Source organism: Aythya fuligula, chromosome 27 (assembly GCF_009819795.1).
Source record: "Aythya fuligula isolate bAytFul2 chromosome 27, bAytFul2.pri, whole genome shotgun sequence".
Classification (NCBI taxonomy): Eukaryota; Metazoa; Chordata; class Aves; order Anseriformes; family Anatidae; genus Aythya; species Aythya fuligula.
In genome coordinates this window covers 5,363,506-5,376,900 of record NC_045585.1, presented here as the reverse complement: position 1 = coordinate 5,376,900, position 13,395 = coordinate 5,363,506, and the positions used below count along the sequence as shown (strand labels likewise).

Here is a 13,395-nt window from a genome sequence, read left to right as displayed (position 1 = left end):
TTCTAAACTATTCACATCTATGCTTTAGTGACTCTGAACTCTCATCTGTTAAAGTTATCTTCAGCCATTTAAATGGCTTATAGCATTTAAAGATGGCCATCACAGATGCACAGATGGGCACAGATGCCCATCTAGCAATATGCATGAAAGTCTATGGTCTTGCATTGTATTTGATATCTGTCTAAAAGAAGGCAGATGCTGGCCTGTATTTCCAAGTGAAGTTCAAAATTTGAATTCAAAAAAGAATCCGTGGTCCTTCTTAGACCGTTGAACTCTGCTGTTCATGTTCTCTGTTTTTTTTAGCATCCTATTTCTAGTATACATGATAAAAATATCTTTTCTTCTACCTTCCATTTTCAGAAGCCAATTCTTCATCGGAAAAGAAGGGTACGCAAGCGTAAGCACCACAACAGCAGTGTTGTCACTGAAACAATCTCAGAGACCACAGAAGTGCTGGATGAACCATTTGAGGACTCAGACTCTGAACGACCAATGCCCCGATTAGAGCCTACATTTGAGATTGAGGAGGAGGAAGAGGAAGAAGAGGAGGAGGAAGATGAGGAGAACGAACTTTTGCCCAGTGGATACTTTCGGCACTTAGCCCCACAAGACACCCTCAGGAACAGACCCTCTTCTAAGAGAAAGTCCAAAGATGAGGAGGAATCCGATGACACTAATGGTATGTTTGGTGGTAAACTTTTGAAAGTTTGTTTAAGCATAAGTTACTAGTCATACCAGCCTGAAACATTCCCAAATGTTATGAAAATATGGTGACTTAACTTTAAGCACTGACCCGATCACAGGGCATTTTCAGTTCATCGTTTCTAGTGGATCTGGTGTAAGCGGTTGTGGAAAAACCTGTGCAGCAGAGCTGCTTACAGCAATAAAATAAAAATTAATTAGAGAGTCCTCAGTTTTCCATAACAGAGAAATACTTATTTATTTTGAGATCCTGTTTTTTATCATATTACATGTCCTGCCTCACAGCTTTTAATATCAAGAGTGATACTTGAATAAAGAATGATATTTGGAAAGTCACTTTTATGACTTACACACACTATGTACCACAGTGATAAATTTCTTGCTCACCTAGTTTGTAAATGCTTCACTTTCTTACCATCCTGTTTTCAATTTAGTGCTTCCTGTTTCCTGGTGTCACTTCTGATGCTTTGTTTCTGAACTTCCGCAAATTTGTTAGTACCTCAGAGGTAATAATGTAATAAGCACCCGGATTTAGGGTTTTGCTGCTCCTGAAATACTGTATCTGTTGTTTTTTTTGCCTTTGATACAGCTGTCTTTGCATATGCGTAGTAAAACTGAAGTGATCTTAACTGAAAATACATCGTATTTTCTCTATCTAAACATATTATTACATGGGCATAATAATCAAGCAGTACAAAAAGCTTACTACTGGACATTTTGGATAAAGCATTACACTAGGTGGAGTTGTGGTGGCACAGCCTTCTGACATTTCAAAAAGGAAGTATAAAAGTCATTTATACTTGGTTCAGATTTAGAGTATTTTAATCATAACTATGAGTTAGAAATGTTTATGGGAAGCTTAGATTCACTGCAGTTTTTCCTTCACTACAGAAACCTGATTGTACATTCTTACTAGCTAAGGGTGTTTTGGGTTAGATACTAACTTAATGTCTAGCTGAGTCAGTGCGTGGAAGGTGTTTTATGATTTCTCTCTAAGGTGACATTTCAATCTATTAAATTTGGTGTCTGATTAGAGTTTGAATTGGCTCTGATTGCTGTCAGGGCTACGGTGAGAATGGGTAGTGTGGTGTAGTGACTTGAGGCTGGTATTTAATATGGGTTTGGCATTCTGGAAGACAGGTATTCTGTGGTATAGGAAACAAAAAAAGCTTCTCTCTGTATATTCTAACAGTGTTGTACAACTTAGGAGAAGAGGGAGCTCTTTGACAGGTTGGGCTGTATTATTTTGCTTTTCCTGCTTCTACAAGAGTTTTACTGTGAATGTGAATACTGTAAGGATCTTCTGTTCAAGCTCACGTGCACACTGACTTTTAACTAAGCGCAACAGAAAGCGTGTATGGATGTATGTATCCCAGTATCCTCAAAAACTGTGCAGAAAAGTTGAGTGGTTATTAAACCCATATTCTTTTGTAAAGACAGTGTCAACTGCATGTGGTAAAAATCACAGAATCACAGTCCCTTCAGGTTGGAAGGGACCTCTGGAGGTCATCTGGTCCAGCTCCCTTGCTCAGGACACAGTTGCCATGGATTGTGTCCAGATGACTTTTGAGTGTCTCCCATGAGGCAGACTCCTCAGCCTCTGGGCAACTTGAAGTGTTCTCTGATGTTTAGAGGTAACTTTCTGTGTTTCAGTTTGTGCCTGTTGCCTCTTGTCCTGTCACTGGGCACCGCTGGAAAGTGTGCCACCATCTTCTTTATGTCCATCTTCAGGTATTTGCATGGATTGTTAAGATGCTTCTGAGCCTTCTCTAGTCCCAGCTCTCTCAGCCTTTCCTTATAGGAGAGATGCTCTAGTCTCTTAGCAATCTTAGTGGCCTCTTGCTGGACTCTTTCTGGTGCCTCCATATCTTTCTTGTATGGAGGAGACCAGAACCAGACACATTTAATATTATATTACTCTAAGGGGAGCCTACCATCATAAAGAATAAATACATAAAAATCTTAAGATATTAAATCCATGACAGTACAGGTGAAAGCACAGTATCTTTAGGTAAGAGATGGTAAAAACTAATCTTAAGTAGTAGATAGAAAACGTAAGGGAAGGGGAAGAGAAATAGTTTTTTGGTTTTGTTGTTTGTTTTTTACGCAGGTTAATTTAATTTTTTTAAGACCCTAAATATTAATGCTTTAACAAATACCATGAAAGTAGCATTTTCTTCCTGCCTAAATATATGCTGTCTGTGGTTGATCCTTTCTTTCCTCTATTCACACTCCACATCTATTTTATGGATGACTTAAAGGAGTTGTTGAATTTTGAAATCAGTATTTATTTTAAGTTAATTTTTAATACTCAGAATTTTTCCAGGATGTTTCTGGTCAGGGGCATTCAGAATAAATGCCTGACAGAATTAGTTGCATGGAGTTTTTGGTGGATTTCTAACTTCAAATAAATAACATTTCAATAGAAAATGAATAAACCCTTTAAGGCTTTTTTTTTTTTTTTTAAGTGACTTACTGTGTGTGAAGTTGTTTGTAAGAGGGTTGAGTAGCTTCTGAAGACACAGAACACTGTTCAAAATTATTTCACAAAGTTGAGGTAAGGGCAAGAGTAATTCAGTTGACCTGTGATCAATTCTTAAGCACTTGTGGGCTACTAAGAATACATTATTTAGTTTTGCTTTTGTTGAATTCTTTGCATAACTAGATATACAGCAGCTCTTCTTGGGGAACGTTTAGCATGGAACGTATAGTATGGAATTGACTTGGACTTGATGATCCTTGTTGGGACCCTTCCAACTCAGGGTATTCTGTAAATCAGCTTTTAAGATGGATGAAAGGGCAGAAATGTAAATAAGTCTACTGTGAATTTGGGAGGAAAATTATCTTGCATCCATATAGTGGGATGACAAGGATAATTACAGGCCTGTCAGCATGACTTTCATCCTGATTTAAATAGTAGGATGCATGGCTTATGACTCAGTAGAAAGTCCAGGAATGGTTATTTGCTCAATACAAACGAACAGTGGAATGTGAAAAATGTATTTTGTTAGAGAACATGATATATTTCACAAGCCTACAGCTCAGCTAATAAGGGTAATTGATGTTACCCACTAGTGTTTTGTGAGGTATGTGACAAAACCATTTGCTTAAGCTGAAATGTTACAAAATCAAGCTAGTACATATCAAATAAACTGCAAGCAGGGAATAATTAAGCTGCTTTTTTATCAGTAGGGTGCAAGGGAGATTGTTGTGAATCTTGTTTGTCTTTACTGCTATTTTGGGGAAAATATTAAAAAAAAAAAAAAAAAGCAGGTGACAGGAAAAGAGGGGATTTGGTAAATGAACTGAAGTGCATTTCACTGGGATAGTCTCACAGGTATTTGAAGGTCTTGTCAGTAACAAGATGAGCATGGTTTTCTAAATCAGTCAAAGAGATTCCTATAATCGTTAAATATATGAACAAGGGAAACCTCAAGTGGAGCAGAGACACCCTGTCAACTCTTTATTTAGCTTTAGTGAAACTACTACAACTGTCTTTACTAAGTTATTTACACTTGATAAGAGTATTGATGAACTGAAAAACTTTGAAGAATAGTCATGGGCTGATTAAGGCACTGAAACAAATTTTCTCTAATGACAGATTAAAATAATTCTGTCACCTTAGATTATAAGCAGAGGCAAAATATTATTACTTATATTTACTTATGTAAGGACTATTGTGTGGTAAGAGGAATTATCTGCCCAGCAGATAAAAGAAAAACTGACACAAAAGCAGATTAAGAAAATCCGGTGTCTGAAGACAGAAATTCAGATGATAAAGCATGAGTATCAACTAGTGTCAATGCAATTGTTTATCAACAGTTGTGTGAAATGTCACTGGCTCTCCTAATTGACAAGTTGAAGACAGAATTGCTTCAGGGAAAGCCTTATAGTATTCAGTAAGTTCTCAGTAGATTATGTCAGCGTTTGTTTCTGGCAGTATAGGCCGTGAACCTATTTTCATATTTAGAAAGCCACTGAAATGCAGAAATTGCTTCATCAAATGAAAGTCAGATGAGAGTGAAATTCAGCTTCCTTAATTGTTTTCTCAGGATAAAAAAAAAAAAAAAAAATCCAGGCAAATTCAGTCACCTGTATATTTCTGTTGACATCATGGACATTCAAAAACGTAAGCCATGACAAAGCAGAAATACTTTCTTCAGCAGAGGCACAAAATACAGATCTAAATGGAAATACAGTGTTATTGTAACATCCAGTGCTACACTGGAACATTTTAATTTGTAAGCATATTGTATAAATAAAATCTTTAAAGGGTGGTGAGTCTGTCCAGGATTTTATTATATAGACTAGTGCTTCATTGATTTATATATTGAAGGTTCAGAGCTTTGACCATGCAAAATCTTGAAATCATCGGTGTTCTTTGAAAATGTAATGTTCTGTGTGACTGCTGATGAGTAAACTTTGATCCTTCTTGCTCCCTTCACAATAAATCACTACGCTATTATTGATGTATGAAGTTGATAATCATAATGGAATACTTGGGAAAGCTTCTGTGAATGCTCGGGTAAAACAAAATGTTTGAACAGTGTCTTTCCATTTGTGTTTTCAGGTACCCCAACTTTGAAACCATTATCTATGCTGAGAAAATGTGAAGCAAAGGATTGTTCACTTGAACCAGATACTTCTACACCCATGAAAAAGAAGAAGGGATGGCCAAAAGGCAAGAGCCGAAAACCAATCCACTGGAAGAAGAGACCTGGTCGAAAACCGGGTTTTAAACTGAACCGGGAAAAAGTGCCATCGTCAGTTCAGGGTGAGGGAGCTGATGCAGTGGTAGGTAATTCAAAACCAGGGCGTAAGCCCAAAATTTCAGATGAAGAGGAAGGTGTTGAACAGAAAGAAGAGCTACCTCTAACTGAGGAAAGGAAAGAGGAAGATGTGAATATGGAAGCAGAAGAGGTAGGAGAGGGAGAAGAGGAAGATACAGCCAGCAGTGAAGTAAGAGCAGTTTCTCCTGTGGACAGCAGCAGCAGTCCAGTGCCAGAAGTTAAAGAGCCTGAGATAGAAGAGGAGGTAGAGGAGAAGCCAAGGGTATTAGAAGAGCAAAGGCAATCAGAAGAAGAGCAGCAAGAACTAGATGAACCTGAGCATGACCATGAAGAAGAAGATGAAATTGCAGTTGTGACAAATCAAAATGAAGACCATGATGCTGATGATGAAGATGATGGTCATCTAGAGTCTATGAAGAAAAAAGAATTGGAGGAACAGCCTGCCAGAGAAGGCGTGAAGGAGGAGCCTGATGTGCAGGAATGTTTTTTAGAAACAGACATGCAAAACAGTAGAGAAGATGCAAAAGGAAAAGATGAAGCAGAGGCAGATTCTGAGGAAGAGCAGGCTTCCAATGAAACATCAGTGGGCTCAGAGCATGTCCCTGGGTCTGAGGATGATCACGAAGAAGAGCAAAGTAACAAAGAAGGATTAATTGAATTAAAGGAAGAGGAAGAGATTCCTCATAGCGAACTAGATCTTGAAACTGTTCAAGCAGTCCAGTCCTTGACACAGGAGGAGAGCAATGAGCATGATGTAGCTTACCAGGACTGTGAAGAAACTCTTGCAGCTTGTCAGACTCTGCAGAGTTATACCCAGACTGAGGAGGATCCTCAGATATCAATGGTTGAAGATTGCCAGGCCTCAGAACACAACAGTCCAATATCCTCTGTTCAGTCCCACCCTAGCCAGTCTGTACGTTCTGTCAGCAGCCCAAATGTGCCTGCTCTGGAGAGCAGCTACACCCAGATAAGCCCTGAACAAGGATCCCTGTCCGCACCCTCTATGCAGAACATGGAGACCAGCCCCATGATGGATGTGCCTTCAGTATCGGACCACTCTCAGCAGGTGGTGGATAGTGGCTTCAGTGACCTTGGCAGCATTGAGAGCACTACAGAAAATTATGAAAACCCAAGCAGCTATGACTCTACTATGGGAGGCAGCATTTGTGGAAATAACTCTTCCCAGAGCAGCTGTTCCTATGGGGGACTGTCCTCTTCTAGCAGCCTCACTCAGAATAGTTGTGTTGTCACTCAGCAAATGGCAAACATTGGCAGCAGTTGCAGCATGATGCAGCAAAGCACTGTCCAGCCTGCAGCTAACTGCAATATCAAGTCACCTCAGAGCTGTGTCGTAGAAAGGCCTCCAAGTAACCAGCAACCAGCACCGCAGCCACAACAGCAGCAGCCTCAGTCACAGCAGCCACAGCCCCCGCCTCCACCCCAGCAGCAACCTCCGCTGTCTCAGTGCAGCATGAACAACAGCTTCACCCCAGCACCTATGATCATGGAAATACCTGAATCAGGAAGCACTGGTAACATAAGCATCTATGAGAGGATTCCAGGGGATTTTGGGGCCGGGAGCTATTCACAACCATCAGCCACGTTCAGTTTAGCCAAGTTGCAGCAGCTGACGAACACCATTATGGACCCTCATGCCATGCCTTATAGCCATTCTCCTGCTGTGACTTCCTATGCAACCAGTGTTTCTCTGTCCAACACAGGACTGGCTCAGCTCGCTCCCTCTCACCCATTAGCAGGCACACCACAAGCACAAGCCACCATGACACCCCCACCGAACTTGGCGTCTACCACCATGAACCTCACGTCACCTCTGCTTCAGTGTAACATGTCTGCTACCAATATTGGCATTCCACACACGCAGAGGTTGCAGGGGCAGATGCCGGTCAAGGGGCACATTTCCATCCGCTCTAAATCAGCGCCGCTGCCTTCTGCGAGTGCACACCAGCAGCAGCTCTACGGCCGCAGCCCACCCGCAGTCGCCATGCAGGCCGGCCCTCGTACGTTGGCTGTTCAGCGGGGTATGAACATGGGGGTCAACCTCATGCCAACCACCCCGTACAATGTTAACTCCATGAATATGAACACCCTGAACGCCATGAACAGCTACAGGATGACACAGCCCATGATGAACAGCAGTTACCATAGTAACCCTGCCTACATGAACCAGACAGCACAGTATCCTATGCAGATGCAGATGGGAATGATGGGGAGCCAGGCCTATACCCAGCAGCCTATGCAGCCAAATCCTCATGGGAACATGATGTACACTGGCCCCTCCCATCACAGCTACATGAATGCTGCAGGGGTGCCCAAGCAGTCTCTCAATGGACCATACATGAGAAGATGAGCAAGATGAACTTGCATCCTAAAAACTTAAATATATATAAATAAAGGAACCTTTTATACTGACGAACCAGAGAAAATGGACCTTTTTCCAGTTAAAATATTGCTGTAGATTTAGAGGGATTTTCTTTGGTTTATTTTATTTTTAGGAAGCCTGGTGTTTTTTTGTTGTTGCTTTTTGTTTTTGTTCTGGGGGGTAGTGTTTTCTTCACAATCCTGAAACATTTTACAGCTAAAATCATTTACAGATATTTTTTAGAGGGAAAACATGCACAAAATCTTTTCATAATTTAAAAAGAGCCTTACTTTGCTGACCATGTGGACAGAATATGTGTAACAGTTAAATCATCTTTCTAAATTTTTTTCAAATGTATGTCCTTCTCCCTTTCTTGTGCCCCTTTGTATGCAGTTTTTAGTGCTGCAGTAATGTAAAATGTCTGACATCTCAAAGAGTAACAGTGTTTCCCTCCAAACCCCACTTGAAGTTTCCTACTTCTAGCAGGAGGCACTTACTGGGAGACGTGGAAAGGGACACAGGATAAATGAAGCTCTTCATTTCTGCAAGTCAGGAAAAAATGTTAATCTTTAACTTTCCCTGACTCCTTCCCCTTCAGTAAAATTTGGATTTACATGTAAACAAACTATTCACATCGGTGTTTTTGTAGATGAGTTCATTGAAATTGTATGTTTCATTCTGAAAATATAATGTAACTTCAAACAGATCCTGTTCACCACGCAGACATGCACGTGTGCGCCTGCACAAATGTTCTGTCACTGAACTACTGGGAGCATCTTGAGAGAGCTGTTAATAACCCTCGTGCAGTCATGAGGAGGATAGCATGGTTATTGGGCTGCTAGGACAAAATACGGTTGCAGGCTCTTCAGGTGAACTGCATGTCAGCCATAACTCGGATCCCAAACTCTGCTTTAGTATGTACTTCGAAATGCTGAGGGTCTTGGTTCTGAGCCTTTGAGTAGGCTGAGCTCAAAAGCAGCTGTTTCCAGTGGTCTGCCTCTTAACCTTTTTTCTTAGGTAATCTTGGAAGACAAAGTGTATGTTTTAGGTGGCTTGATGAGAACCCTATGGTGTCCTTGTCACTATTCCATTCCTGGTGTGGTGTAGGAAGTAGCTGAATGTGCCGCTCTTGGGGGGAGTTGGTGACATCAAACACTTCCTTGATTCTTCTGCTATGTTTGAGGCCGTTTCATCTGAATAGCCACACTTTTGATCTAGTGTGGGAAATGAGGGGAATTGCCTGTTCTGCAGGAGTGAAACAGCCCAAACACCACAGTAGGATGCAGGTGGCAGGATTTTGCTGTTTATTACTGCATAATCCCATTTGCATTCTTTTCTGGCTACACTGCTCTGTGATAGAGACAGCAGTTGCTGGCGTGTCACCCAATACAAAAAGGGATACCCTTTAAGGTAGTTTTGTTGTTTTTTAATTGTATATGAAGTAGAAATGCAGACACATTAAGACTAATTTCTTTTGTTTTAAAACCAAAAGAATCTAAAAGTTGGGTTTCTTCAGATGCACTAAAATGGACTTTTCCTCCAATAACTGCTAACCATAAAAGGCAGAATTCAAAGGACTTCCACTTCTTATTTCTGTTTAGTTTTGAGCATGTACAAGGCTGTGTAGGACCCCATTTCTCTGTATATACTATTCCAGTTCCAAATATCCCATGTAGAAAGCGCACTGTGCTGCCCTCTCCTTCCTAGATCGTAGCTGTGTCACTGCTTCCTGACTGTTGGGGGTAGTGGGGCAGGCACGGGTCTGCAGCAGGAGGAGAAGCTGTTGAAATGAGGGCCGTGAGTTTAGTTTGTTTGCTGTTATGTTTGGTTTGGTTTTGTATTTTTTTTTTTTTTGGTTTTATGTTTTATTTTTTTTATTTTTTTTTTAAATCAATTGGGCAGCTCCCTTTTCCACAAGCCTTTGTGACTGTAGAACTATTGTAGAAAAAATGTTCTTTTCTATATATAAAAAGAAATTATCCAACGCAGTAATATTGGTACCTACCATTTTTCACTTCTGTTTAAAAATAAAATAAAATATGTATTTTTAGCAAGATAACTTGGGTAATCTTCTAAAAGAAATTAAAAAAAATCTCACTGTTAGTGACTTTGATGCCTTTTAAAATAAGAGCTTTTTCATTTCATTCCATCTTTAAAATTTTTTATCTTTGTTGTAGAATATTAAAAACTATTTTAAGAAAGATAAAAATTCTCTTTAAAGAGATCTCTAGAGTGTGTGAATAGGAGCTCCAGATGCCTCTAAAAGCCGCATGTACAAATGAAGCTGAGTCTATTCCTGTCTGTTTATATTTGCTTTTCCTGTTTTGTAACCTCTTTGTACTTTGTTCATGGTGACTTGTAAGCTAAGGGGAAGGGGGTGCCTAGATGCCTTTGTAATTCTCCATGTCATACGCTCCTGGCTGGATGGTCTCCCTTCCTCTACTTGTATGTAATATCACTTTTTTTTCCCCTTTCTAGCAAGTACTTTCAAAAGAACTCTGTACATTTTAACATAAAAAATAAATTATGTTGAGCCATTTTGGATGTCTGTTGTGCATGTGGGTTCTTTCTTCCCCGTGAGCGCTCCGCTCTGGCACCAGCCCCCGGGGCTGATTTTCACCTTTGGGGCTGGAAGGGACGGGGTCCTTGGAGCCCAGGCGCGCGGCGGCCGAGCTCCCCGTGGTGGCGCTCAGCTTCCCCTGGGAAGAGCGATACAGGAAGGAGAACGTGGGAAAACCTCAGCGAGCTGCTCCAGCTCGAGCTCGCCCTCTGCGAGGAGCACCCGCAGCACCGGGCGAGCGCTGGAGGGAGGCGGAGCCGCGGTGGGCACGGCCGAGCGCGTTCCCGTCCGCTCGTGCGCGGGGGCGGCCGGGGGCGCGCGGCGGGGCGAGGCGAGGCGAGGCGAGGCGCGCGCCGCGGTGTCCCGCGCGCTCGTGCAGGGAGGGGGCGCTGCCGGCCCGCCCCGCACCTCGGGGCTGAGCACGTGCGGGCCCGGGGGGGGCGTCGTGCGGCGCTGCCGGGAGCGGAGGGGAGAGGGGGGGAGCCGCGGGTGAGGCCGGCGGGGGCTGGCGGGGGCCGGCGGGGGCCGGCGGTCACCTGAGAGCTGCGGGGAGCGGGCCGGCACCTGCAGGTAAGCGCCCGCAGGCCCCCAGCAGGCGCACGTCCTGCAGCTGGCTGCGCCCGTGTTATTTTCCCGTAGTCAGCGTTGGAGTTAAGCCTGCAGTAACCATTCTGTGCCAGCAAGCTCTCAAGCTATTTGTATATTGCTCATAACTCCCTTTTTTTTTTTAAAAAAAAAAAGCTTTGTCACCATCCAATAGCAAAGTTGTAAGGTAGAGGGTGTCCGCCTCTTCCCACCCCCCCCCCCGCCCATTGTGCCCCATTTATTCTGTACTTGGGGGTTATAGTTTGGATTCTTTTTGTATTTGCTTGTTATTTGATATCTAAACCCATATTTAACATGTTTGATTTGACCATTAAAATGTGTTTGGCTTGAATTGTTATTTACAAGCAACACTGCATCTGCTTTCATTTATTCCTGATTTTCAGAAACATCTCTCATTTTTCAGATACGGAATGGATTTTAGAAGTAAAATGCCAACTGAGAATGGTCGCATGTCCTCCAGCAGTTCAAAATGGCTTTGACTTCTGGAATCAATGCCCTGAGTGGTTAGACTAGAACATAATTCTGTTGCTTTAGGTAACAGTAAAGTTCAAAACAGTGATGGTGAATCGCTGCTGTGAAATGATGCCATACGTTTCTGTTCTTGTAAAATGCATAAATCATAAACTGAGCAGGAGAACAATACAAGGTCTTTTTCTAATGCCCCAGTACCAAATTGTTGTTACACCTGTGCACATGAAATACATTTCAGTTCATTGTTTGAGATCTTTGCAATGCTTAATCACAAGCTATCAAGCTTGGGGTGAGCAGGGCCAGCACTAATAACGATTAAAATAGTACTTCTTGTGTATTTCTGAGTTCTTAAGGTAGTTAAAACCATTTTAAGAAGAAAAATGCAAATACCAGAATGTAACAGTTTATAACAACTTTCTCTCTAGCCGTGTAGGCCAAGGAACAAAAATAAGTGCTTATGAAATCCATAAGCGAGATCATAGGAATGTGATTTTCCAGAGTTAGTGAACTGTTAAACAAGTATGGCTACTTAAGAAAAGTTTATAAAAAACGTTATTTGCTCAAATAAGCTTCACTATTAATAACACCTGTTTGTTTTTGTTGGTGGTGGTGGTTTTATTTTTATTTTTTTAAGGGAAATTAAAAAAACAAACTCACTTGTGTGAGTTAACTTGTCTTGATGATAGACTGTTTAGGAGTCATGAACAAGGAGATCTCTTTTTCAGTTTCTTGTTGTAGAAACTATCAAATCCTGTTGTTAAAGGACTAAATATATGAGTTTTTTGTGGATTTGGTTTTGTTTTGTTTCTCTGAGAGTTGCCATGCTAGATAGGAGTGAAATCAGACTGTCCTGATGTGCAGGAACTGTTAGTACCTTACAGCATGCTGTGAGCAGCTGCTGCTGCATGCTCTGGATTGCCACAGCCAGGTAATCATGCTGTGGACATAAAACTATTCCCTTCAGCACTATCCGTCTTGCTCCAAATTTGTCAGTATGTGGACCAAAATGTCTGTTACCAACACTCAATATGCAGGGAAGAGTTCACATGCAACCAACAGCAATGTACAAACTTCTGCCAGGGAGACTAGTGTTGAGGCTTTTCAGCAGGTTAATTGGAAGGCTGAGAGCTCATCAGTGAGGTAGTTAAAAAAAAAAAAAAAAGAAAAAAAAACACTAAAAGGAACAGAAACATCTTAATTAGGTTCCTAACTTGGGGAGAGAGATGCTTGCTGAGATCCTGTCTCTGCAGTAACACGGAAATGCAGATAGGCTGAGGTAGGTTTAGTTTACAGAAGATGAGGTGCAGCCTGCAGCATCTTTTATCTTCACAGCTTGTCAGCCAGAATAATATGGCTAAAAATAGCTGCCTGAAATTGAAGTTTGAATGTAAAATCCTTCTGCCACTAACACAGAATCTGAGCAACTTCAGCAAACATCGATCTTCACCTAGAACAGAGCAGAGCTCCAGCGACATGTTTCATCTCTTGAAACAGCTGCACTGCCTTGCAGGCAGACAGAAATTTGCTTCTGTACTTCCCTCCTCACAGGAGGTTCTTCTGTCCTTGATTCATTTGTGTGATTATTTTCTTAAGGATTCCTCTGTCGATAACTATTTGTTCTCCCATGTGAAATCCTTTATCCTGAGAACCCTTTGGAACAGGGACTCTGTTGTTGATATGATCGTCATTTGACACAGTACAATCCTAGTCTGTCATGAATATGATAGTACAAATAATTGTTTTCAAGGAAAAAGTGATAAGTTTGTTGCTCTGTGCCAAATAATTAAATAAGGTTCTTGAAAAAGTTTCATGTAAATTATCATGTTGGCTAATGCATGCAGCTGGTATCTTTCAGCTAAAGGAGGAAGTCTGCTTACTGAAATTTT

At 41.5% G+C, this 13,395-nt stretch overlaps 1 protein-coding gene across 1 annotated transcript in view; it reads left to right on the top strand.

Annotated features, from left to right (window-relative positions):
• Window positions 1–9,711, top strand: part of KAT6A (lysine acetyltransferase 6A) — a 41,148-nt gene extending 31,437 nt beyond the window's left edge. The window contains exons 17-18 of the mRNA XM_032204036.1: window positions 361–679; window positions 5,273–9,711. Of these exons, the coding sequence (XP_032059927.1) occupies window positions 361–679; window positions 5,273–7,860 (2,907 nt within the window). The 3' untranslated portion in view covers window positions 7,861–9,711. The remainder of the gene's footprint in view (window positions 1–360; window positions 680–5,272) is intronic.
• The last annotated feature ends 3,684 nt before the right edge of the window (window positions 9,712–13,395 follow it).